Source organism: Piliocolobus tephrosceles, chromosome 8 (assembly GCF_002776525.5).
Source record: "Piliocolobus tephrosceles isolate RC106 chromosome 8, ASM277652v3, whole genome shotgun sequence".
Lineage (NCBI taxonomy): Eukaryota > Metazoa > Chordata > Mammalia > Primates > Cercopithecidae > Piliocolobus > Piliocolobus tephrosceles.
The window spans coordinates 139,967,666-139,991,796 of NC_045441.1; the positions used below are offsets into that span (position 1 = coordinate 139,967,666).

At 40.6% G+C, this 24,131-nt stretch overlaps 1 protein-coding gene across 8 annotated transcripts in view; it reads right to left on the minus strand.

The window, feature by feature from the left end:
• Positions 1-24,131, minus strand: part of PRKAG2 (protein kinase AMP-activated non-catalytic subunit gamma 2) — a 321,791-nt gene that overhangs the window by 7,286 nt on the left and 290,374 nt on the right. For all 8 annotated transcript variants that reach the window (XM_031936094.1, XM_031936093.1, XM_031936095.1 and 5 more), the window contains 8 exons: positions 15,686-15,767; positions 14,188-14,246; positions 11,623-11,668; positions 6,735-6,789; positions 5,278-5,404; positions 2,277-2,442; positions 1,905-1,942; positions 641-787 (listed from right to left, as the gene is read on the minus strand). In XM_031936094.1, the coding sequence (XP_031791954.1) occupies positions 641-787; positions 1,905-1,942; positions 2,277-2,442; positions 5,278-5,404; positions 6,735-6,789; positions 11,623-11,668; positions 14,188-14,246; positions 15,686-15,767 (720 nt within the window). The remainder of the gene's footprint in view (positions 1-640; positions 788-1,904; positions 1,943-2,276; positions 2,443-5,277; positions 5,405-6,734; positions 6,790-11,622; positions 11,669-14,187; positions 14,247-15,685; positions 15,768-24,131) is intronic.

The following is a 24,131-nucleotide window of genomic DNA, read 5'->3' on the forward strand; positions in this document are numbered from 1 at the left end:
AGAGAAAAAAGTTTTATTGATTTATCATTCACTTTGTTAAAATATAGATTTTGCACTTTAGATTTTGAATTCATAAATACTCAAATGGAACTTAAAGCTTCTGGGACAACTTTTGCTTTCTCAAAACAAAATGTATCTATAGATACAGACACATAGATCTATTTAGAGACAGGGTGTGGCTCTGTTGCCAAGACTGGAGTGCAGTGGCACCACCACAGCTCGCTGAAATCTCAAGCTCTTGGATTCAAGTGATCCTCCTTCCTCAGCTTCCCTATTAGCCATGACTACAGGTCCAAGCCACCATGCCTGGCTAATTTATTTTTATTTTTAGTAGAGACAAGATCTTCTTATGTTGTCCAGGCTGTCGAACCTATATAGTTTAAACTAGGAATGTATCTTACCAGTTTATTTGATTCAGCTATGATATCATGACTTTTCAATTCAATCCAACAAATCTTTAGAGATTGCCTATGTGCCAATAGTGTGCCAGGTTCTGGGACAGGAGAGAATCCCATCCGAATGAACTTGGAGGCTGCCTCGCTGGGCCCTTCCTGAGAGTCAGGCTTCCGGAGGCACCATTCACTACTGGGGACTTGTTGCAGTGGCCTTCGGGGGAGCAGGACTGGGAAAGCCGTCTCACCTCAGCTCTCACTATTCTGTCCACAATGGTCTCCAGTATTTCCAGCTTATTGCACTTCACAACACCTTCAAAATACTGTGAGCGGTGCTGAAGAGCCTGGGTCACTGTGATATCTAGGTTATTGTACGTTTTCTCAGCAGCAAGATTCTGTAATGAAGCAAGAGAATAAATTATATCCTTTCATTTCAGTTCACTTCAATGACCAAAATTAGTGAGCTTAAGACAGCCTGATTTCTAAAAACTTTAATGCTTATCTGAATTTAGTATCTGCATACATCAGACGTTCGTTCTGGCTTACAACATACCATTGGTACTGTTATTTCATCAATGTATCAATCACAGTGAAAGATAATCATGTTACGAGGTCTACCTTCCTGACGAAGCAACATTGTTAAAACTTTGATAGCACATCCTGCCAAAGATTGCCCCCCATTTTTACCCTCTAATGCTCTCTACCATGCACGGATAAAATCTCTGGCAAGGTGGGCTGACACCTGTAAAGGGTGGTAAGTGCCACAGGACTGGAGATGCTGCAGCAATGGACCTTCTCAACAAGCTCCCTGGGGAACAAGGTTTCTGCTGGGAAGAATTTGAGGGGCCCAGGGGGATCAAGCAACCATGGAGGAAGAACAGGCTTGACAAGCCCCATGGATCCAAACGGCTGCATGGGGCTCTCATTCATTTTAGTGGGTCCCACTCAACCAAAACGCCCATCAGCATATTTCTCGGTGACTATTATGTTTCACATAACAGAATAGTGTGAAGCAAAGGGTTTGAGACAGCTGCAAAAGAATGTTCAATGTGGGGTCAGCATTGTGGCAAAAAATGGCATGCATGTTTGGGGCTATAAAGTGTCAGTCCCCTTTCCTTCTTTAGAACAGTGGCTCCCAATCAGTAAGCAATGGGATGTGCCCGACAATGAGTCCACGTGTGCACTATGCATACGCCTAGAGGCGAATAAATCAGGCCTCCTTCTGGGAAACAAGAACATTGAAAATACATACACACACAGCAGTGCATAAAATACGCATGTATTGTAAAGACGAGGAATTATAAAATGCTGCTAATATATAACTAATTGCTAAACCAATGCATATTAAAAGTACGATTACTATAGAAGGTCTATAAAATTCTGATAATATCCTCACAGCCCAAAAGGTTAGAAATTATTAAATTAAGAAACAAGAGAAAAACATAAAAACACATTACATGAATGTTTAAAATGCATTCTAGGTGACAGATCGAACAAAATTAAAATACTTACAATTACATCAAATTTGGAATAAATATCTACAACTTTTCCTAAAAATGAAAAATATATGTTAGAAAAATGTCTTAAAAAAGAAACTCATTTAAAATCAGTTTTAATGACATAATTACTAAAAGTTAAATGCTGATTAATAACCTTGTCTATTTTTAAATGGAAACTTAGCTATAAAATCATATTTTAACGGCCATATGAAAATAAACCAATTAAACATTTGTATGACCCTTTGTGCCCCTTGGTCCTGAATTTATTCACCATATCCAAGTTTTCATTTTCCCCACATATCTCCTGTGCCAGGTCATCTCACAATAATTGCACCCTGAGATAAACAATTATTTCTGTCTGACTGTCAGCGCCAAACACACAAACCTGACTCATCCACAACAGGCAGAGCTGATATTCGTCTTTCCACAAATATGTTCAAGGCTTTAATGATGGGAGTGTCTGGATGTATGAAGGCAATGTTGTGGTACGTTCCTATTCCAAGCTCATCCAGGTTCTGCTTCATGAAGGCAGGCTTTGGCATATCAGACATCTAAACAGGAAGATAAGCGCAAATGTTCTAGACCCAGAACACACCCTTTTCATGTTCAAATGTCCAGATTTGAATGAAAAAGTATGTTCAACAAATTAAAGTTAGTTTTTTCTAACAGTCTACCTGGATGCCTGAATTCACATGAGAAATTACAAAGAACTGTATCTTTTGTTTGAACCAGTCTGTATGTCTATGCTTACATTTAACCACTCACAAACTCTTGCAAAGCATTAACACTGTAACATTTTTCCATCTCCCCTTCACTCACTAAAAACATGCATAGAACCAGGGAAGAACAGGTCTGTTTGGGATATTAAGACCTGTAAGCCACCAAGAATTGAATCCTTTATTCTTTATTGTTCATGTTAAATTTCTGGTCCTGCTGTCAGGATTAAGTAATATTTATTAAGAACCCACACATTTCCAAACCCAAAGCATTTGACAGCAGCTGTCTGAGCCACTGCTAAGCTAGTCCTCACGCCACCCGCCTCTACATCCTGAATTCTCCTTGGAGAGCTCCAATTTTTATCTACTAGGAACAAAGAAGCCAGCTGAACAGAATTAAAAGAATCTTTAAAAATTAACTTTTCTTTTCGGGGGCTGTTTTAAAGGAGGAGGGATGTGGTAGGAGAGAAAAGTCTAGGATCATGTTTGAGTATAACAAAATAAGGTCTACGGTTTCAAAAATCCACCTTTTATAAAGGGTATAGTTGATTCCATCCTCCTGGTGTACCTTATAATTATCAGGAAAAGATGAACAATTAGAAGAAACAAAATGTTCAAGTCAAAGAGTTCATCAACATTCAAATCATGAGACTCCTAGAAATTTAGAGAAAAAAAAAGAAAGACCTATTAGGTCATCTAGTCCATCTCAATATAGCTAATTCCCTGTTGCATACTATATGCTTAGGCTAATTTTCAAATGTCTTGAAGGGAAATGCTCCTTTTTTTTTTTTCCTCAGAAAATGATCTCATAATTCAGTAAAAAACAGGCTCTGAAATTTCTTTAAGTTCTCTATTTTTATCCGAAAACCTTTAGTTAGCTGAATATTCTGGTAGCATGATTCTAATTACCATATTGGCCCAAATATGAGGCAGTACTGGGCAGAGGCAACTTCCTCTCCTTTTTATAGAAGATAAAAATCTAAAGCAGCTCTGCGCAAGAATGATCTCACGCTTTGACTCCCTCTTGTGCAACAGCACACTAGCAGAAATGGTTTGGGCTTGGGAGTCGGAGAGACTCCCGCGTTTGAAATCTACCACTTAATATCCACGTAACTTGGGGCAGGTTTCCCAGCCAGGTGTTCTGTGTATGCAAGGTGTGCAAACGCCTCCCACCCACGGCCCTGCATGGAGGAAAGCGTCAGGAGTGAGGAACGCTTGGCGGGGATGCTGGCTCTACCGCTCCCTAGCCACGCAACCTTGGCAAAGCTACTTAACCTCTCTTAGCTGCATCCCTATAAAATAGGATTAATAAAAATACCTACCTGATAGGGTAGCAGCAAGGATGAGATTATGTAAAGTACTTAGAACAGTGCTGGACATACAGTAATCAGCTCTCATGATTAATATTATTTAAAAATGACTCTAAGGATTAAGTGAGCTGCGGGCCTGGCACATGGGGGCCCTGAATACATCCTTCCCACTCCATGCGCCCTCTGTTCCTATGAAACTTCAACTACTAACGCGGCTGCATTCCCAGATGTACAGTATGATAAGGTGGATGCATCCCTAATCCTTTTTTCCTAGATTATCGCCTTTATTAAACTTCAAACTTCAGTTTTTCGTAAATTATTCTTCCCTACCTTATTTCTTAGCATAGCATGGTTAAATAAGTTATTTATATATGTAAATGATTAAACTATAAGACTGGGTTGATTGACAAGGTATTTCTCTCAATCACTAAGCCTTCTGCGCTTCTGTAAGCAAAAGGGGTCCTTCCAGCTGCCTCCAGGGCAGGAGCATCAGCTCCTTCACACTGCACCGGAACGCTATTTTAGGTCCTTAGGTGAAGCCATGGGGAGGAAAATGGGAAAGCTAATTTGAAGTACATGTTTAATATCTGTTACATTCTTTAAAAAACAACTCTTCAAATTACCTCTTCAGAACCACTAAGACCTTCTACTGGTTCTGTTTGACTGATTACTTATAACCTCAAATTCCGTACATGTAATTAAAAGGAAAACATAAAAAAATCTCTTATAAACTCTCTGTTCTTCCTGAGTCTCTTTTAATGTTTCCAACCAAACGGACTCAAAGTTCTGGATGACTATGGAGGCAGCTCGTTTCAAGCAGCTGAGAAAACCTGCAGGTAATACAGGCCTTATTTGGGCCAACATGGTATTCTTGTGTCAAAATTTTATTTGCTTTGGGTTTTTCTATCACTGCTGCAGTTTATTATAAGATAATCTTGAGGACAGTATTTTTTTTGGAACATGTTTCTAAAACTGTGACACCAATAAAAGCAACATAAAGCAATTTTTACTCTAAATATTAGTTCAATTTATCTTGTACAATAGTCCTTAATTAGACTGACTTGCAGATTGCCTTCTTTCCCCTATGTTGGTGATAAATGTTTAATTTAAAGAGAGAATGCCGAGTTTTGTTTTTAAAGTTATTTTGATACTTGCACTAAAAGGTGATTGCTTTTAAATTGGAATCAACTTTAAGAAAGTACAATTCAGATAGTAGTAAGTTGAGAAACTCAAGTTTCGAAAGGGAGCTCTCAAAACTAACAATTTCTTCGATTGAGGGTAACAGGAGCCAATTTACTTGAAGTACATTATTTAATAAGTAAATGCAATTATCTCTTTAGAAACGCTAAAAACAACTTACAAAAAGCTGGAGGAACTTGAGGATTCTTTTATGGGTGAGTATATAAAGTGCATTCCCACTGACAGGGTCAATAACTGGCAACCTGTGGATTTTATTTTTGATCAAGGAGTATACAGCATCGAAGAGGCTGTGGGAAAAGTCATTAAAGTTGTTAGGAGGCTTTCAATAAAAACCAGAACATTTGGACTACCCCTGCCTTAGAGCACTTCCAGTGTTTTTATCATGACAATAATCACAGTGTTTTGGAAGAGTTTTAAATTAGAGATCTCAGCAAATTTTTCATTTTTCACAATCTATGTTAACATATCTCAAATACAAGTGCAAGCTACAAATCTCTAGAAGAGGAGATTTTTTTTTTTTGGTTTGTTTTGTTGAGACAGGGTCTTGCTCTGTTGCCTGCTGTCACGGCTCACTGCAGCCTTGACCTCCCGGGTTCAGGTGATCCTCCCACCTCAGCCTCTCGAGTAGCTGGGACTACTGGCATGCTTCACCTTTATTTTTTGTAGACATGGGGTTTTGCTGTATTGCACAGGCTGCTCTCGAACTCCTGAGCCCAAGCAATCCACTGACCACGGCCTCCCATAGTGCTGGGATTACAGGCATGAGCACTTGCACCCAGCCAGGAAGAGGAGTTTTTTTTAAGAGTGTATTTACTGATTTTATTTGAAAGACAATATAACCTAAATCCTTAGAAAAGCAAACAGATGCATCATATTAGCAAGAGAGCAAAGGCTGTAGCAGCAAGCCCCCTGCATTGGTGAGTGGGCAAACTGGCTCTACCCTGGGCCGGCCTGGCTAGTAGATATTATAGGGCCAACACTTCTGTTCTACTTGGTGCCTTTCCTGGGACTACCAGTAAGAAGGTTGTTACATCTTTTTGTTAGGACTTGTAAATAAAATGAAAATAAATGCTTTAATCTTTCTCTGTACTGGATTTGAGTTTGAAAGATGCTTTCACACAAATGTGGAAATGTATCACAGCCAAACCAGAAGGCTTGGATAAAAAAGGATGGGCCAGATGACTACACAGAAGGCAGCTCACGCTCTGACCACATCTGAACTGACATCTCACATACACTGATGTTTAAACACTAGTGTGGAGCCAAATTGCCATGGGAGTTGTTTAAACGCATATTCCCGGGCCCTATCCTGATTGAGCAGGTCAGGGGTAAAAGCCCAAGAATCTGCAATTTCAACACACCCCCCCCAGATTGGCCGAGATCTTCATGATGGTTCAGTATGACCCTATTACTAGCCCACTATCAATCCTTAGCAACGCAATGGCTGTGATCTTCTAGTGCTGCTAGGTTTACTGAATGCATACAGTGTAGTTGGAATTAAGGAGGCCATGGGCCCTGTTTAGAATGAAGAACATGTTTATTTGTTTCTTTCTTTCTATCATGGTGATAAAACACATACATCTGAATGAATGTTTTCAAAGGAAAAAAAAAGTTTACCTTGCATCTGGAGATATATTCACTAAAGGCTTAAATGTTTCTTGTAAATAAAGCTCTGTATTTATAGAAAGAAAATATGCAGTTAGTAACACATTTGCTGTTTGCAGTTATTACATAAATTCAAATACCCTTCAGTTTACAGTTAATAGAAGGATTAAAAACTCAAATAAAAAGAAATTTAATTTGCCTAAAACTCCTGCATTACAGTTATGGCTATTTTAAACAACTTCCAAACTGTTTTCAGGATGTTGCATTTGAAGAAAAATTAAATATTAAAAGCCATTTGACAGCAGGGGTTCATAAAATCAGGAAGGAAGAAATCCGATAAAAGAGCAATGCCAGCAGAGGCCACTAGACTGCTATCCGGTTCATATTACTCTCAAGAAATGAAGCAATTATGAAATTAAAAAAAACTAATTTCCATAACTTATAAGAGAAAATCAGTTATAACAAACTTTGTTCTTTAAATATTCTTAAGTATTATACCAAATTAATGCTCAAAACTTACTGCATTGTAGGCATCTTTCCAGCATATAAAAACTTTTTTTCTAAAGATATCAACTGCAATTAATTTGCTTTTCCAAAGTTTCTTTTTTTTTTTTTCTGAGACAGAGTCTCACTCTGTCGCTCAGGCTGAAGTGCAGTGACATGATCTGGGTTCACTGCAATCTCTGCCTCCCAGGTTCAAGCGATTCTCCCACCTCAGCCTCCCAAGTAGCCGGGACTAAAGGTGCACATCACTACACCTGGCTAATTTTTTTTGTATTTTTAGTAGAGATGGGGTTTCACGACGTTGGCGAGGCTGGTCTTGCATTCCCGACCTCAAGTGATCCACCTACTTCGGCCTCCCAAAGTGCTGGGATTACAGGCATAAGGTACTGTGCCCACCCTAATTTTTTTATTTTTTATTTTGAGAAGGAGTTTTGCTCTGTCGCCCAGGCTGGAGTGCCGTGGCACCATCTTGGTTCACTGCAACCTCTGCCTCCCAGGCCCAAGCAAGTCTCCTGCCTCAACCTCCCAAGTAGCTGGGATTACAGGTGCGCCACCGCCATGCCTGGCTACTTTTTTGTATTTTTAGTAGAGTCAGGGTTTCACCATGTTGGCTAGGCTGGTCTCGAACTCCTGACCTCAGGTGATCCACCCATCTCGGCTTCCCAGAGTGCTGGGATTACAGGCATGAGCTACTGCATCCGGCCCTAATTTTGTATTTTTAGTAGAGACGGGGTTTCACCATGTTGGTCAGGCTGGTCTTGAACTCCTGATCTCAACTGATCCACCTGCCTTGGCCTCCCAAAGTGCTGGGATTACAGGTGTGAGCCACCACGCCCAGCCTTGCTTTACCAAGGTTTCTATACAGAAGGTGTTTAAGAAGATTTTGGCATTATTATTACTACCAAATACCATGTAATGTCAAAATGTAAATATACTTAAACCTTGGTCTAACAGTACTTGCACAGTAGAACTGGATAAGAAGTATCTATCTTGGTGTTATACAATCTCTATACAACAGGCCGTACAGATCCCATGACAAATTTGTTTAGCTTGGTTTGACAAAGCCGTAATAAACCAAATCCATCACTCAGTGAAACTTCTAAATCACATGGATTTGAAAAGGCCCCTGGAGTGTAAGAGGACTCCAAGATGTGTTCTGATTTCACAGCCAGTTACAAAGCTTGCTTCTCCTATCAAGCATATTATGGGAAACACAGAACCAAACTCTTCAATTTTGAATTCAAAATTTTCCTTTAGTTGGTCCCTCCATTTCTACCAGTGTTTCCTTGAGCACCCTGCAGACTGGGTCTGCCGTGATTCCTACCCCCGGTCCTCTCCACCAACCCACCATGACAAGTCTCAGTGGGACCACCACCTTCGCAATCATGAAATGCAAATTTAAGAAATGGTTCCATGGCAGAAAAGAGTATCACGATTTTATAGGGTGAATGTCAATGTGACAAAGAAAAGAACATGGTCTTCAAATTACTTCCATGCTATTTGCTCCAAGCCATCTAGTTTGAGGTTCATTTGTCCTAAGTTTCTCCATAATTTGTAAAGAAACAATTATTAGGTTTAAATAAGAACAGATGCTTGCTTTGGTTCAAGTTAGGCGTGCCTCGGATGCATTTCTTAATACCAAGGCAAATCTCTGAGGGTTGGACTTAGTAGTGAACGGTGGCCCCACTGTGGGCAGCGAGGTAGAGCTTGGTTAGCTCATTCATCTTCACATTCCGGGCCCTAGGATAAGGCCCTGCCTGCTGTAGGTGTCCTACACATGTCTACAAACAGAATGGACAATACTTGTATTGTTCAGCTTTAGTACAGTAGCATACTAACAAAATTAAGACAGAAATAAAGAGAATGTTTTAAATAACATTTTATGATGGCCAGTGATGATGAGCATTTTTTCATGTGTCAGTTGGCTGCCTAAATGTCTTCTTTTGAGAAGTGTCTGTTTGTATCCTTCGCCCACTTTTGGTGGGGTTGTTTTTTCCTTGTAAATTTGTTTGAGTTCTTTGTAGATTCTGGATATTAGCCCTTTGTCAGATGAGTAGATTGCAAAAATTTTTTCCCATTCTGTAGGTTGCCTGTTCACTCTGATGGTAGTTTCTTTTGCCTTGCAGAAGCTCTTTAGTTTAATTAGATCCCATTTGTCAATTTTGGCTTTTGTTGCCATTGCTTTTGGTGTTTTAGACATGAAGTCTTTGCACATGCCTATGTCCCGAATGGTATTGCCTAGGTTTTCTTCTAGGGTTTTTATGGTTTTAGGTCTAACATTTAAGTCTTTAATTCATCTTGAATTAATTTTTATATAAGGTGTAAGGAAGGGATCCAGTTTCAGCTTTCTACATATGGCTGGCCAGTTTTCCCAGCACCATTTATTAAATAGGGAACCCTTTCCCCATTTCTTGCTTTTGTCAGGTTAGTCAAAGATCAGATGGTTGTAGATGTGTGGTATTACTTCTGAGGGCTCTGTTCTGTTATGTTGGTCTATAGCTCTGTTTTGGTACCAGTACCATGCTGTTTTGGTTACTGCAGCCTTGTGGTATAGTTTGAAGTCAGATAGCATGATGCCTCCAGCTTTGTTCTTTTGGCTTAGGATTGACTTGGCAATGTGGGCTCTTTTTTGGTTCCATATGAACTTTAAAGTAGTTTTTTCCAATTCTGTGAAGAAAGTCATTGGTAGTTTGATGGGGATGGCACTGAATCTATAAATTACCTTGCGCAGTATGGCCATTTTCACAATATTGATTCTTCCTATCCATAAGCATGGAATGTTCTTCCATTTGTTTGTGTCCTCTTTCACTGGCCATCAGAAAAATGCAAATCAAAACCACAATGAGATACCATCTCATGCCGGTTAGAACGGCGATCATTAAAAAGTCAGGAAACAACAGGTGCTGGAGAGGATGTGGAGAAACAGGAACACTTTTACACTGCTGACGGGGCTGTAAATTAGTTCAACCATTGTGGAAGACAGTGCGGTGATTCCTCAAGGATCTAGAACTAGAAATGCCATTTGACCCAGCCATCCCATTACTGGGTATATACCCAAAGGATTATAAATCATGCTGCTATAAAGACACATGCACACGTATGTTTATTGCGGCACTATTCACAATAGCAAAGACTTGGAATCAACCCAAATGTCCATCAATCATAGACTGGATTAAGAAAATGTGGCACATATACATCATGGAATACTATGTAGCCATAAAAAAGGATGAGTTCATGTTCTTTGTAGGGACGTGGATGAAGCTGGAAACCATCATTCTCAGCAAACTATTGTAAGGATAAAAAACCAAACACCGCACATTCTCACTCATAGGTGGCAACTGAACAATGAGAACACTTGGACACAGGAAGGGGAACATCACACACCAGGGCCTCTTGTGGGGTGGGGGGAGGGGAGAGGGGGGAGGGATAGCATTAGGAGATATACCTAATGTAAATGACGAATTAGTGGGTGCAGCACACCAACGTGGCACATGTATACGTATGTAACAAACCTGCACGTTGTGCACATGTACCCTAGAACTTAAAGTGTATATATATATATATATATAAAGTATGTATGACCACACACACTGCAGTCTTTCCTGCTACAATTATGATTCTCAATGGAGAATAATGTCAGCACATCAAAGAAGTTGTATTATGGCCAGGTGGCACATGCCTGTAATCCCAGCGCTTTGGAAGGCTGAGGCAGGTGGGTCACCTGAGGTCAGGAGTTCAAGACCAGCCTGGCCAACATGGTGAAACACCATCTCTACTAAAAATACAAATATTAGCCAGGCATGGTGGCAAGCACCTGTAATCCTAGCCACTTGGAAGTGTGAGGCAGGAGAATCACTTGAACTCAGGAGAAGGAGGTTGCAGTGAGCCGAGATCGCGCGACTGCCCTCCAGCCTGGGTGACAAGAGTGAAACTCTGTCTCAAAAAAAAAAAAAAGGAAGTTTTATTAATAAATCAAATTCATACGATTTTACTTTTTTGTACTAGAATTTAACAGCAACTGAATACAAAGTACATTAGATCAACTAAATGTAGAAAACCAGGAGAAATCGTGTTTTTCATGGCTCCGTTTAACCACGTCTTCTGGTTTGAAAGTGCTTAAAGAGTGTTACTCCCTGGTCTTTGTTCATTTTGTTCTTTTCTCCATAACTTTACAGTCTCAACTCTTTCTCATATCCCCATTCCATCAGGGCACGTTTGTCTTTTTTAGGTAAAATCTTTTACTTTTTAAATTATCATTAAAACAACTTTTAAATGTTCAAAAAAAATAACATTTTATGGAGCAGAGAGAAAAGGATCTGCAAAATTAAAACACACTTTTCATACTAAGCATAGCTTTCCTGATACTAAAAGATTTTAAACGTCCAATAGTGCTTACCCCTCCAGGTTTCAATTTTATGTTCCTCTAATTCATAAATCTGTACCTGCAAATAAAAAAATTCTTATTTATAAATATATATATATACAACATAGCAAAATATTTGGAAAATGAAACAAAACATAGCTTTCATAATAGCATTTTCTATTCACAATTAGAAAATGAGGTGGCCAGGTACGGTTGCTCATGCCTATAATCTCAGCACTTTGGGAGACCAAAGTGGGCAGATCACCTGAGGTCAGGAGTTAGAGACCAGCCTGGTCAACATGGTGAGACCTCATCTGTACTAAAAATACAAAAATTAGCCAGGCACAGTGGTGAGTGTCTAGAGTCCCAGCTACTCGGGAGGCTGAGGCAGGAGAATTGCTTGAACCCAGGAGGCAGAGGTTGCAGTGAGCCGAGATGGCACCACTGCATTCCAGCCTGGGCAACAGAATGAGACTCTCTCAAAAAAAAAAAAAAAAAAAAAAGAAAGAAAGAAAATGAGGTGAGATATAGAGGAAAAAATGTGTCTGCAAGTTTTTTTTTTTTTGAGACGGAGTCTCGCTCTGTCACCCAGGCTGGAGTGCAGTGGCGCGATCTCCACTCACTGCAAGCTCCGCCTCCCGGGTTCCCGCCATTCTCCTGCCTCAGCCTCCCGAGTAGCTGGGACTACAGGCGCCCGCTACCACGCCCAGCTAATTTTTGTATTTTTAGTAGAGACAGGGTTTCACTGTGTTAGCCAGGATGGTCTCGATCTTCTGACCTCGTGATCCGCCCGTCTCGGCCTCCCAGAGTGCTGGGATTATAGGCGTGAGCCATCGCGCCCGGCCTTTTTTTTTCTTTTTGAGACAAAGTCTTACTCTGTCACCCAGTCTCACTCTGTCACCCGGGCTGGAGTACACAAGTGTGATCATGACTCCCTGCAGTCTCAACCTCCCAGGCTTAATTAAGTAATCCTCTCAACTCAGCCTCCTGAGTAGCTTGGACTACAGGTGCATACCACCATGCCTGGCTAATTTTTGCGTGTGTGTGTGTGTCTGTTTTTTTTTTTTTTTGTAGAGATGGGGTTTCACCATGTTGCCCCACTGGCCTCAAACTCCTGGGCTCAAGTGATCCACACTTCTTGGCTTCCCAAAGTACTGGGACTATAGGCGTGAGCCGTGCCTGGCCTGTATCTACGGATATTAGAAAAACTTTGGGCTGCATATTTAGATATAACTGCTTTTTTGCAATTTTGATATCATAATCTACTGCTGAGATTTCTTATATGGGATTTGCTGCATGTCATAGAAATCTATCTATTCAAAAATCATACTTGTGTTGATTTTGCTAGTTCAAAAGCAGAGGTATGACCATTATCAGGAAAGCTAGTATTCACTTGCATTGATAATATTTAAGAAATAATAGCTTTCATGGGAAATAAATACAAGATATTTACAAAATCTTCAGTAAAACTTCCTAAGAGTATGGTTTTTTGTTTTGTTTTGTTTTTCGGAGACGTAGTCTCACTCTGTCATCCAGGCTGGAGTGCAGTGGCATGATCTTGGCTCGCTGCAACCTCCACCTCCAGGGTTCAAGTGATTCTTGTGCTCAGCCTCCTGAATAGCTGGGATTACAGGTGCCCGCTGCCACACCCAGCTAATTTTTGTATTTTTAGTAGAGACAGGGTTTCACTATGTTGGCCAGGTTGATCTCAAACTCCTGACCTCAAGTGATCCACTGGCCTCGGCCTCCCAAAGTGTTGGGATTATAGGCATGAGCCACTGTGCCCGGCAAGAACATGTTTTATGAAGAAACTCATTTTTGTATTTTATGTAAGAATTTAAATTGGATAATACTGAGCATTATGCATAAAGCAGTATTAATTGAATTAACTTATACCTTTTAAGTACCCCAAATAGAACCAGTTAAATAGAGTATGCAATTCTGTCCTTCCCCCCACCCTCATGAACAAACAAACAGAAACTAAAAACACAAAACCAAGCAGGCCGAATCTCAGATACCACAAAGTTAGATGAAGGACAAAAGTGGTTTTGAAGCTACGCTCTTCCAGAACCACTGTACCAGGGACCAGAGAGTTCTGCTACTAAAATTAGCCAGTAGCTATCTTTTCCTAATTAGCAGGAAAATGTCAAAACTGAATTTCATTTTAATGACACATTTTTTCTTCTTTAAAATCACAGAATACATAGAATTCTTGTTCTGCAATTGCTGGGATAACTGAATTAAGCTCTACCACATTAACAGGCCTGTAGAGACAAGCAAAACGTACAGAACGTCTAGCTAATAAATAGAATGCTGCTAAGCCGAGGAATTCTGAAAGCTGAATAAAGAATCTATTTCCTTTTATTTTTCCTGAGAATCCCTTCTTTGAGTTTCATATATATGACTTACAGTAAAGATAGTTTTATACTGAAGTTCCCTGCACGTTATATATATTTGGAAAATCAACCACCACCAGCACTCCATACCAAAAAAGAAAAAACTGAAAACATTAAAAATCTTAAAATACACACATATACTTATACACATACATAGATATGTACAGCTCCAACTACTGATATAGGAACTGGTGCCACTTACCATAGGCGATTTATAGTATCTATGTAGTATATTTATGAAATCTGTAATTGTTAGCATTCCTGGAACAAAGAATTATATGTTAAAAACAAAGCTATGAAAACATTTAAAAAAAATTCCAAATGACAAGTGAGCTTAGAATATATACTAGAAGAGCTTATAAAATACATTTTGAAGATATCAAGCACAGTTTAATATATTATTTAAAACTATTGATGTGTTAATTGTGCATACCAAACTGGATATACAAATTTAGCTGAAATTAAACCTGACAGTAAGTACTATGGAACTAACCACAGAATTTGGAAATCGATGAGAGAAAACTTATTAATTGATACAAATTTGAAAAAAGAATTGCAGTTACATGTAAATAATTTTAAATACTTTAAGATAAAGTATTCCATAAGCTTTAGAAACGTGACAATTCTGGGGACTTGGATTGTTTCCCAAGAAGCGTTCTAAACACAATGGTTTTAACAAACAGTTGCCATGTATTGAGTGCTTCTGATGTGCTAGACACCAGGATGACAGGGATGAAAAAGACATGAACCTCTTCCCTGATGAAATTAAAACCTAGAAGCAGGCGTAACAATCATTTCAAAATCATATGAAGAATACTAAGAGAGACATTGGCATTGTCTGCTGTGATTCCTAAGATAAGTAACGATGGCATTTAGATAGCTGTAAGTTACACAACAGTTTTAACAGTATAACAATGGTCTGGCAGAGACATCAGTCATGTTTACAGCATCTAATTTGCCCTGCCAAAAAGGTATGCACCAGCGAGATGAGTGTGAAGCCCAGGGATGCTGTATGCCATGTACGGCCCAAAGTGGGGCGGTTGGCTCACATCTGACTGTGGTGTCCTACGTGGGGTTTGTTCTTTGGGCTGGTAAAGACATATAAGCTCTTCAGAGAGCCAAAAAGTTGCTGAATTAAAAGAAATTCAACAACAACAAAAGCTCCATAAAAGTTACAACAGTGTGTATTCTCAATGAGGAAGCAAAGAAAATAAGGACAACAGTGTTTGGACCTTACCAGCAGTTCCACCTTCTTACCCAGTATGTAAAAGCAAGGATGTGTGTGTGTGTGTGTGTGTGTGTGTTTGCTGTTGTTTTTTTTTTTTGACAGGGTCTTGTTCTGTCACCCAGGCTGGAGTACAGTGCGGTGAACATGGCCTCGACCTCCTGGGCTCAAGTGATCCTCCCACCTCCACCTCGGCCTCCTGAGTAGCTAATTTTTGTATGTTTTTGTAGAGGTGAGGTCTTGCTATGTTGCCCAGGCTGGCCTCGAACTGCTGGGCTCAAGCGATCTCCCTGCCTTGGCCTCCCAAAGTGCTGAGATTGTAGGCATGGGCCACTGCACCCTGCCAGCAAGAAAGTTCTTTAACTTGGAAACAGGTTTACTAGGTTGAATTCCAAACTGGCATCTATTAAAATACTTCAGGCTTTCTGCTTTCAAGGTTTCCATTTTCGGTTTTCCTCAGGCCCACACTGCTTACCTACAAAACTTTGTTTTTTACTCTCCCACAGTGGCGCCGCTCGGACACCGTTGGCTACCAAAGCAAAGAAGGCCTTTTTAACCTGAAGAAGAGGAGAAACAAAACACACTTTCAAAGTCCAGGAAGAAAAATATCTTTTTTTTTTTTTTTTATAGACAAGGTTTCACGCTGTTGCCCAGGCTGGAGTACAGTGGCACGATCTTGGCTCACAGTAACCTCTGCTTCCTGGGTTTAATCCAATCTCTCACCTCAGGCTCCCGAGTAGCTGGGATTACAGGCATCACCACCATGCCTGGCTAACTTTTGTATTTTTGGTAGAAACAGGGTTTCACCATGTTGGCCAGGCTCGTCTCGAACTCATGACCTCAAGTAATCCACCCACCTCGGCCTCCCAAAGTATTGGGATTACAGGCATGAGCCACCGCACCTGGCCAGAAAAATACCCTTAACACACACATTTGACCAAGTCTTACCAGTTATCTTCCACTGTAAGTTTTGTAAGTTTGATAAGCTAAAAATAACGGAATTTATTAACATTACACCTAAAGGCATACAGGGATTAGAAATTATTTTTTGAAACTGAAATAATGCAATTAACTTCTATTTTTTTCTTATTGTATCTGAAGACTCTTGTCTGCATAGATACTTTATATAATTAAAACCATATAAAAGAATTAAACTTCAGGGTCTAGTATCTCTTATATGTGGTTATTAATTCATCTGAAAACACTGAAACTATATCAAATTACCTGAAATAAACATTTTATTAATTAATTTTCAGCTCAGTGCTGAAAATGATCCTGTAAATTCAGACAGCAAATAAGTACAGGGAAAATGTCCAACCTTATTAATAACCCAAGAAATGCAAATTAAAACAAAGTATCATTTGTAGATGCTAAATAAGCCAATATTTTAAAGTTGTAGCTCCTAATACAAGGGCTATGATAAAACCACTGGTGGCACCGAACATTGAGAAAATATTTTTTTCTAACACAGCTTGTGTCAAGAATCATAAAAGTATTCATATTGCTTGTGCAACAGCTTTTTCTCTTTGAATTATTTTAGGAGCGGGATTCCTGAATCAACAATGTTCCATGTGACATTACTTCTAATCTTGAAAACTGAAAAAAAATCCACCTCCCAGACAAAAGAAAACTTATCAAGTACTAGCATACCAATGAGAAAAAAATCAAATAATTAACATAATTATGATGTTTTCATAACTATATCAAAAAAGGTCAATGACAATAAAAATGTAACTGTAAAATTATACATTATGATACTTATAAAAATACGTGTTTAAATGGAAACAATGAGAAATGGGCAAAAAAAATTAAACTGATATATTAAGAAGCTGGGATGGTAAAATGTTTCTTTAAAAAAAGTGTTACATTACGGTCTGGTATAGTTTTTTTTTTAACTAAAAGTAAATTATTCTCTTCTCACTCACTACTTAAAAAAAAACTCTTGTTGGCCAGGCATGGTGGCCCACGCCTATAATCCTAGCACTTTGGGAAGCCACCCGAGATGGGCAGATCACCTGAGGCCAGGAATTTGAGACCAGGCTGGCCAACATGGTGAAACCTCATGTCCACTAAAAATACAAAAATTAGCTGGGCATGGTGGTGCACACCTGTAATTCCAGCTACTCAGGAGGCTAAGGCACAAGAATCACTTGAACCTGGGAGGTGGAGGCTGTAGTGAACCAAGATCACGCCACTGCACTCCAGCCTGAGTGACAGAGTGACTCTGTCACAAACAAACAAACAAACGGACAAATAAAACAAACAAAACCCTTGTTAACTAATAATGAAAACAATTGCAGGAACCTGGGGCAGATGACTTTAGGACTAATAACTTAGTACCTATTTATTCCCTTATTGTGATACACTTTGCCTTATGTGGAACTACTCATGATGTACCTAGTTCACCTACACAAGAATATAAGGACTACTGGTGCATCAGGGGAGCTCATCGATGATTTCATGCATTTATTTTAATCCATCCAGCACTGAGTCCTGAATATAGCAGGGATTCTATATATTAGTCAAATGAACCACAAGAGAACGAAGACGGGGAAATGAGGAGAGCCAACCCAGGGATGTGGGAGAGCAACAGTAACTGAGCGGCATCCAGAAACTCATCAACTGTTTCTGAATCACACCTTTATCAAAAAGGCACAAACATACACTGTTTCTGTAACTAAATGGCATCCAGGAAAGGTGTGCCCATTTGAATGGTTTGCTATTTGTACCATGGGCATCTCTGATTGTGGTCCTAGAATATATTATAGAAGAATATAGTGGAAAAGTCGCATGTAAATAGACTTTAAAACACACTGAATATCTGGTAAGTTTGCTAAACTGGCTGGAATAGAATGGGAATGGGGGCACCTTTTATGTTTTATTTGTATTTTATTTTATTTTTTGGGGGACGGGGTCTCACTTTGTCACCCAGGCTGGAGTATAGTGGTGTGACCTTGGCTCACTGTAGTCTCACCGCACCCTGCCCCTGCCTGCCCCCGCCGGGCTCAAGTGATTCTCCCACCTCAGCCTTCCAAGAAGCTGGGACCGCAGGCACATGCCACCATGTCCAGATAATTTTTTTCTTGTAAAGGCAGGATCTTGCTATGTTGCCCAGACTGGTCTCACACTCCTGAGCTTAAGTGAACCTCCTGCCTCGGCCTCCCAAAGTGTTAGGATTACAGGCATGAGCCACTGCGCCTGGCCAGGGGCATCTTTTAAAAGCACAAATTGCTTACCGTTTCCTTCAAAATGACAGATTTAGCAGAGAAAAATAAATGTTAAGAAACATTCATGAGGATCATTCATGAAACCCTAAGTAGCCATAGGTATTGAAAAGCTATTCCAGAAAGTTCCGAGTTTGGCATAATGAAACAGTTGAAAACAACTATACAAGTTGTACAAAAGCCAGGAAACACTATTTGAAGGCTCTAGAGGGCATCAACGCAGGGAGGATTCTGGGAGCCACAATTCTTGAAAGAAAAGAAGGCTATGAATTGAGCACCACATTCATTCTGCAATTTTTCTGAGGAATTTTCCCACATCATCTTCACATAGGTGAATTTCAACAAGAAGCTGAAATTTATCAAGAAGAATCAAACAAATCCCAGGTAAGATAAACACAAAGAAAACCATAACTAAGCATGTCATAGACAAGATGCTAAAAACCAAAGGTAAAGGGAAAATCAGCCAGAGGGAAAAAGACACATTGACTTTCAAAAGGGTAACAATCAGGCTGACGGCTGACTTTCCAGCAGGAACTGTGAAGGTCAGAAGACAACAGAAAGAAAACTTTAAGATGCTCAAAGAAAAAACTTGCCAAGCTAGGTTAGAGCATACATCCAGTGAACACATCCTTCAGAAAGGATTGGCAAAATAAGGTTTCTTGGATAAACAAAAGCAGAGAAAATTGTCACCAACCAACCAGCATTAAGAAATACTTAAGGGAGGCCAACTCATCCCTGTAATCCCAGCACTTTGGGAGGCCGAGGCGGGTGGATCACTTGAGGTCAGGAGTTCAAGACCAGCCTGGCCAACATGGTGAAAAAACCCCGTCTATGCCAAAAATACAAAAATTAGTCAGGTGTGGTAGTGCGCGCCTGTAATCCCAGCTACTTGGGAGGCTGAGGCAGGAGAATCGCTTGAACCCAGGAGGTGGAGGTTGCAATGAGCTGAGGCCATGCCACTGCACTCCAGCCTGGGTGACAGAGTGAGACTCCGTCTCAAAAAAATGAAAAGAAATACTTAAGGGAGTCCTTTGCACTGAAGGAAAGATTCTAGACCTGCACAGAACTGTAGGAGGGAACAAAGAGCACAGGAGAGGGCAGAGATGTAGGTAAACATAAATCAATACTGTGCAAAGCCAGAGTAATGATATCCTGTGGGATTCATAACTTATATAGAAGCAAAATATACAACAATAGCACATAGGGTAGGAGCGGGTTTAACTTTTGTATACATTTTTTTGCATTGTTTGGGAGATGGTAAATTATTATTACAAGATGGAGAGTAGTAAGTCAAAGATGCTACATAATCTGTAACATAGCCTCTGAAAGATTAACAAAAGAATGTATAACTAAGTTCACATGTTCTCATTCATTTGTGGGAGCTAAAAATTAAAACAACTGAGCTCATGGAGATAGAGAGTAGAATGACGATTACCACAGGCTGGGAAGGGCAGTAGTGGTGGGTCGGGGGGGGCAGGAAGTAGGGACAGTTCGTGGATAAAAAATTATAGTCAGATAGCATGAATACGATCTAGCATTTGATGGCACAACAGGGTGACTACAGTCAACAATTATTTATTGTACATTAAAAAATAACCAATAATTGCGATGTATGTAATGCAAATAAATGATAAATGCTTGAGGTTATGGACACCCCATTTATCCTGATGTGATTATTACACATTGTACGCCTGTATCAAATTATTTCATGCACCCCTTAAGTATATACATACGATATACCCACAAAAATGAAAAAAGAATGTATAACTAAAGGCCGGGCGTGGTGGCTCAAGCCTGTAATCCCAGCACTTTGGGAGGCCGAGACGGGCGGATCACGAGGTCAGAAGATCGAGACCATCCTGGCTAACACGGTGAAACTCTGTCTCTACTAAAAAATACAAAAATCTAGCCGGGCGAGGTGGCGGGCGCCTGTAGTCCCAGCTACTCCGGAGGCTGAGGCAGGAGAATGGCGTAAACCTGGGAGGCGGAGCTTGCAGTGAGCTGAGATCCGGCCACTGCACTCCAGCCCCGGCAACAGAGCGAGACTCCGTCTCAAAAAAAAAAAAAAAAAAAAAAAAAAAAAGAATGAAGAATGTATAACTAAAAAGCTAGCAGAGGAGAAAAATGGGTTAAACACAGTTTGTTAAATCGAGCGAAGAAGGAATAAAAGAACACGTCAATAGGAAACATAAAAAACACATAGCAAAATGGTAGACAAACCTAACTATAGCAGTAATTGCATGAAATGAAAATGGACTAAACAGTAATTAAATGTTATTCTAGGCATTTATCGTATGGTTTAATTGCAACTGTTAATATAGAAAGTAAATGAACCTTGTATATGACCTAAGTCCTGGGATCCTATCAAGGACTGCCTTTCTCTAACAAGGGCGGATGAGTCCAATGGATCTAAACCATAGATGAGACCATGTGAGAGCCAAACAAGAGGTCTTCCTTTAGAGGACACATTTCTAGAAGCTTCTGGAAGAGACTATTGTATCCAGCTTCAAGACATAAATGACTGAGCACAGTGGACATTTACAATCAAAAATCTCTCGTCAAATGATGTAGTAATTAAAAAAACCCAAGAATAAATATTGTTATTAGCTTAGTTTGTGAATATTTTGATATTTTGATATTTAATGTTTACACCTTGTACAAATGATCACATGTAGATCCAGCAGATTTTAATGGACATTTTTACACTACAGTGAGCCTCATCACACCTCAAGCTTAAAAGAATGATACAGCCGGGCACGGTGGCTCAAGCCTGTAATCCCAGCACTTTGGGAGGCCGAGACGGGTGGATCATGAGGTCAGGAGATCGAGACCATCCTGGCTAACACGGTGAAACCCCGTCTCTACCAAAAAATACAAAAAACTAGCCGGGCGAGGTGGCGGGCGCCTGTAGTCCCAGCTACTTGGGAGGCTGAGGCAGGAGAATGGCGTAAACCCGGGAGGCGGAGCTTGCAGTGAGCTGAGATCCGGCCACTGCACTCCAGCCTGGGCGATAGAGCGAGACTCCGTCTCAAAAAAAAAAAAAAAAAGAATGATTAATTTAATTAAAATTAAACCCCCAACAAAAGCAGGGGTTTAATTTTAACACTCAAATATGATGACTGTTACTTCAGACTCAGAAAAAAACACCCTGCTTCCCCATGATAAATTCTCAGACTAATCTGCTACGAAAACGTTTAGCCCCCCAAATGCTGCAGTTACTGTTTACAGTGAGGCCACTGTGAACAACACAAACAGGAAATAACTGTATAACACCAATTCTTAAGGTGGCAAATATATGTATGGAAACTATATGGGGTAATAATACGGATGTTAGAAACTGATCACTCGTGCTGAACCAAGTTAATTCTGAGATGAAAGACACTGATGCTGCCTGGTCAATGGCAAGAAGGGATGGAGGGACCGAGGGAGGAATTAATTTCAGACAGTATTGGTCCAATAGAGGGATTGATGTATGTATGTATGAATGACAGCGTCTCGCTCTGTTGCCCAGGCTGGAGTGCAGTGGCAGGAACATGGCTCACTGCAGTCTCAACCTCCTGGGTTCAAGTGATTTTCCCACCTCAGCCTCCTGGGTAGCTGAGACCACAGGTACACACCACCACGGCCAGCTTTTGATTTTGTTATTTTTTGTAGAGACAGGGTCCTGCTATGTTGCCTAGGCTGGTCGTGAACTCAAGTGATCCTCCTGCCTCTGCTTCCCAAAGTGCTGGGGGATTCCAGAGGCAAGCCACTTCACCCAGCCCAATGGCAAGGTTTATAGAGAGAAAAGTCCCAGTGAAGCAGCAGTTCAATGGCAAAGAGAATGTTAAGAATTTAATGTGAAAAGTGGTATCTCTTCTGCAACAGAAGGTAAAACAACCACGGCTCACGGAAGCACGTGGAGTGAACTAAGAGGCCATCCCGCTGCTTGTCAATGAGCTAAGGTGCTACACCTACTGGACTCCAGCTTCTCGTTTTCCACATACAATGCGTATCTCTACAGAGCAGGGACGCTGCTTCCTTTCTCAAACTGAAATCACACGCACAGCAGCTCACTTCATTTTCCCGATGGCCTCAAGCACCAAGGCTTTCCCGCAGGCCCCTTGGCCCGCCAGCTGGGTGGCGGCCACTCAGTCACTTAACCCTCTGTGAGCCTCACCAGTCTGTTATAAAATGGGGCTAATGGCTATTTCCTCACAGGTGTAGGGTGTGGACTGAATGGAATAGTATTTGAAGATATTCAGTATAGTACTCAGCATTAACAGCCAAGAAGAACAAATGCTTAAAATTTCCACCCTATACTGACCAAACCAGAAGCCAACAGAAATTTATTTATTTTGTTTTCATTTTGGAGACAGGTCTTACTCTTACTCTGTTGCCCAGGCTTGAGTATAGTGGTATGATCACAGCTCACTGCAGCCTCAACCTCGTAGGCTCAAGTGATCCTTCTGCCTCAGCCTCCTGAGTAGCTGGGCTCACAGGCATATGCCACCATGCTTGGCTAATTTTTAAATTTTTTTGTAGATACGGGGTCTTGCCATGTGCCCAGGTTGGTCTCAAACTCTAGGCCTCAAGTGATCCTCCTGCTTCGGCCTCCCAAAGTGCTGGGATGAAAGATTTATTCTTTTAATTTCACCCACATACACCATTGACCTGTCTGCAGGTCACTGAGGAAGTCTCAATTCCATCCTTCAAAGACCTCATATAATATTCCAAATGGACAAGATACTCATACAATGCATTAAAAAGCAGTGTCCTGGGCGAGCTCGTGAGGGGCCTGACACTTTTGTGGTTTTGCCGACCACCTTCGCAATAATGAAACCTTCTAAAATTTGGCTTTCTTAAGAACACATGCACGGAGCTGTTTATAAAGCAATTTAAAATTACACTTGGAAAATTCTCCATAATTACAGATGGCACAGGGTGTTCCAATTAACCAATAAACAGGATACAAAGAGGACTAATACAATCTGGTTCTAATTTGCAGGAAAAAACCTGTCAGGGGTCTCGAGTACCTTTGAAAATTTCTTTCCTTTTAACTGATATGCAATTTGCTCAAATTATGATTAATTTTAAAATTTACGTTTTAATAGGATTTTCAAACAAGCAAATGTGATAATTAGGTAAGAAAAGATGGGAAATAAATTTTTCATAGAGAGGTAAGTTTTTAGAATAGTGAGCAGGCCCGAGCTGCTCTCAGAGACTCTGGCAGTCTCTACCAAGGTACACGTCTGTGTTCCCCAGAATGGGAAGCCAGTTCCTCCGATGCCTCACTGCTTTCTACACAGCTTCACGCTGATTTTCAGTAATTAAGTTGATTGTGAAGCTTTTAAAATTAATGCTGATATCTACTGCATCAAGAAGGGTCCAGCTTCTGAAATACGGTCCTCGAGCCTCTTCTCCGTCCAGGCCCAGACCTCCCTTGCCAGCTGCATGACTCCTTCCTCCCTGAACTCATCTTCCGTGCCCCTCCATGCCCCAGCACGCCTTCAGCTTCAGAGGAACAGCTGTCCACCATCGTCATGGAAGGACTGTTTTCTGGAGGAAACGAACTGCTCCAGAAATAAAATACACAGATAGGAACATGCGGCCTCCAGTGAAAAAGACGGCTGGCCTACTGCTCTTCAGTGAAGCCCACCAAGCAAGAAGCCCACGTGTGAACTCGGTGTGTCCATGCCAATTGTTAGCGGTCACTCT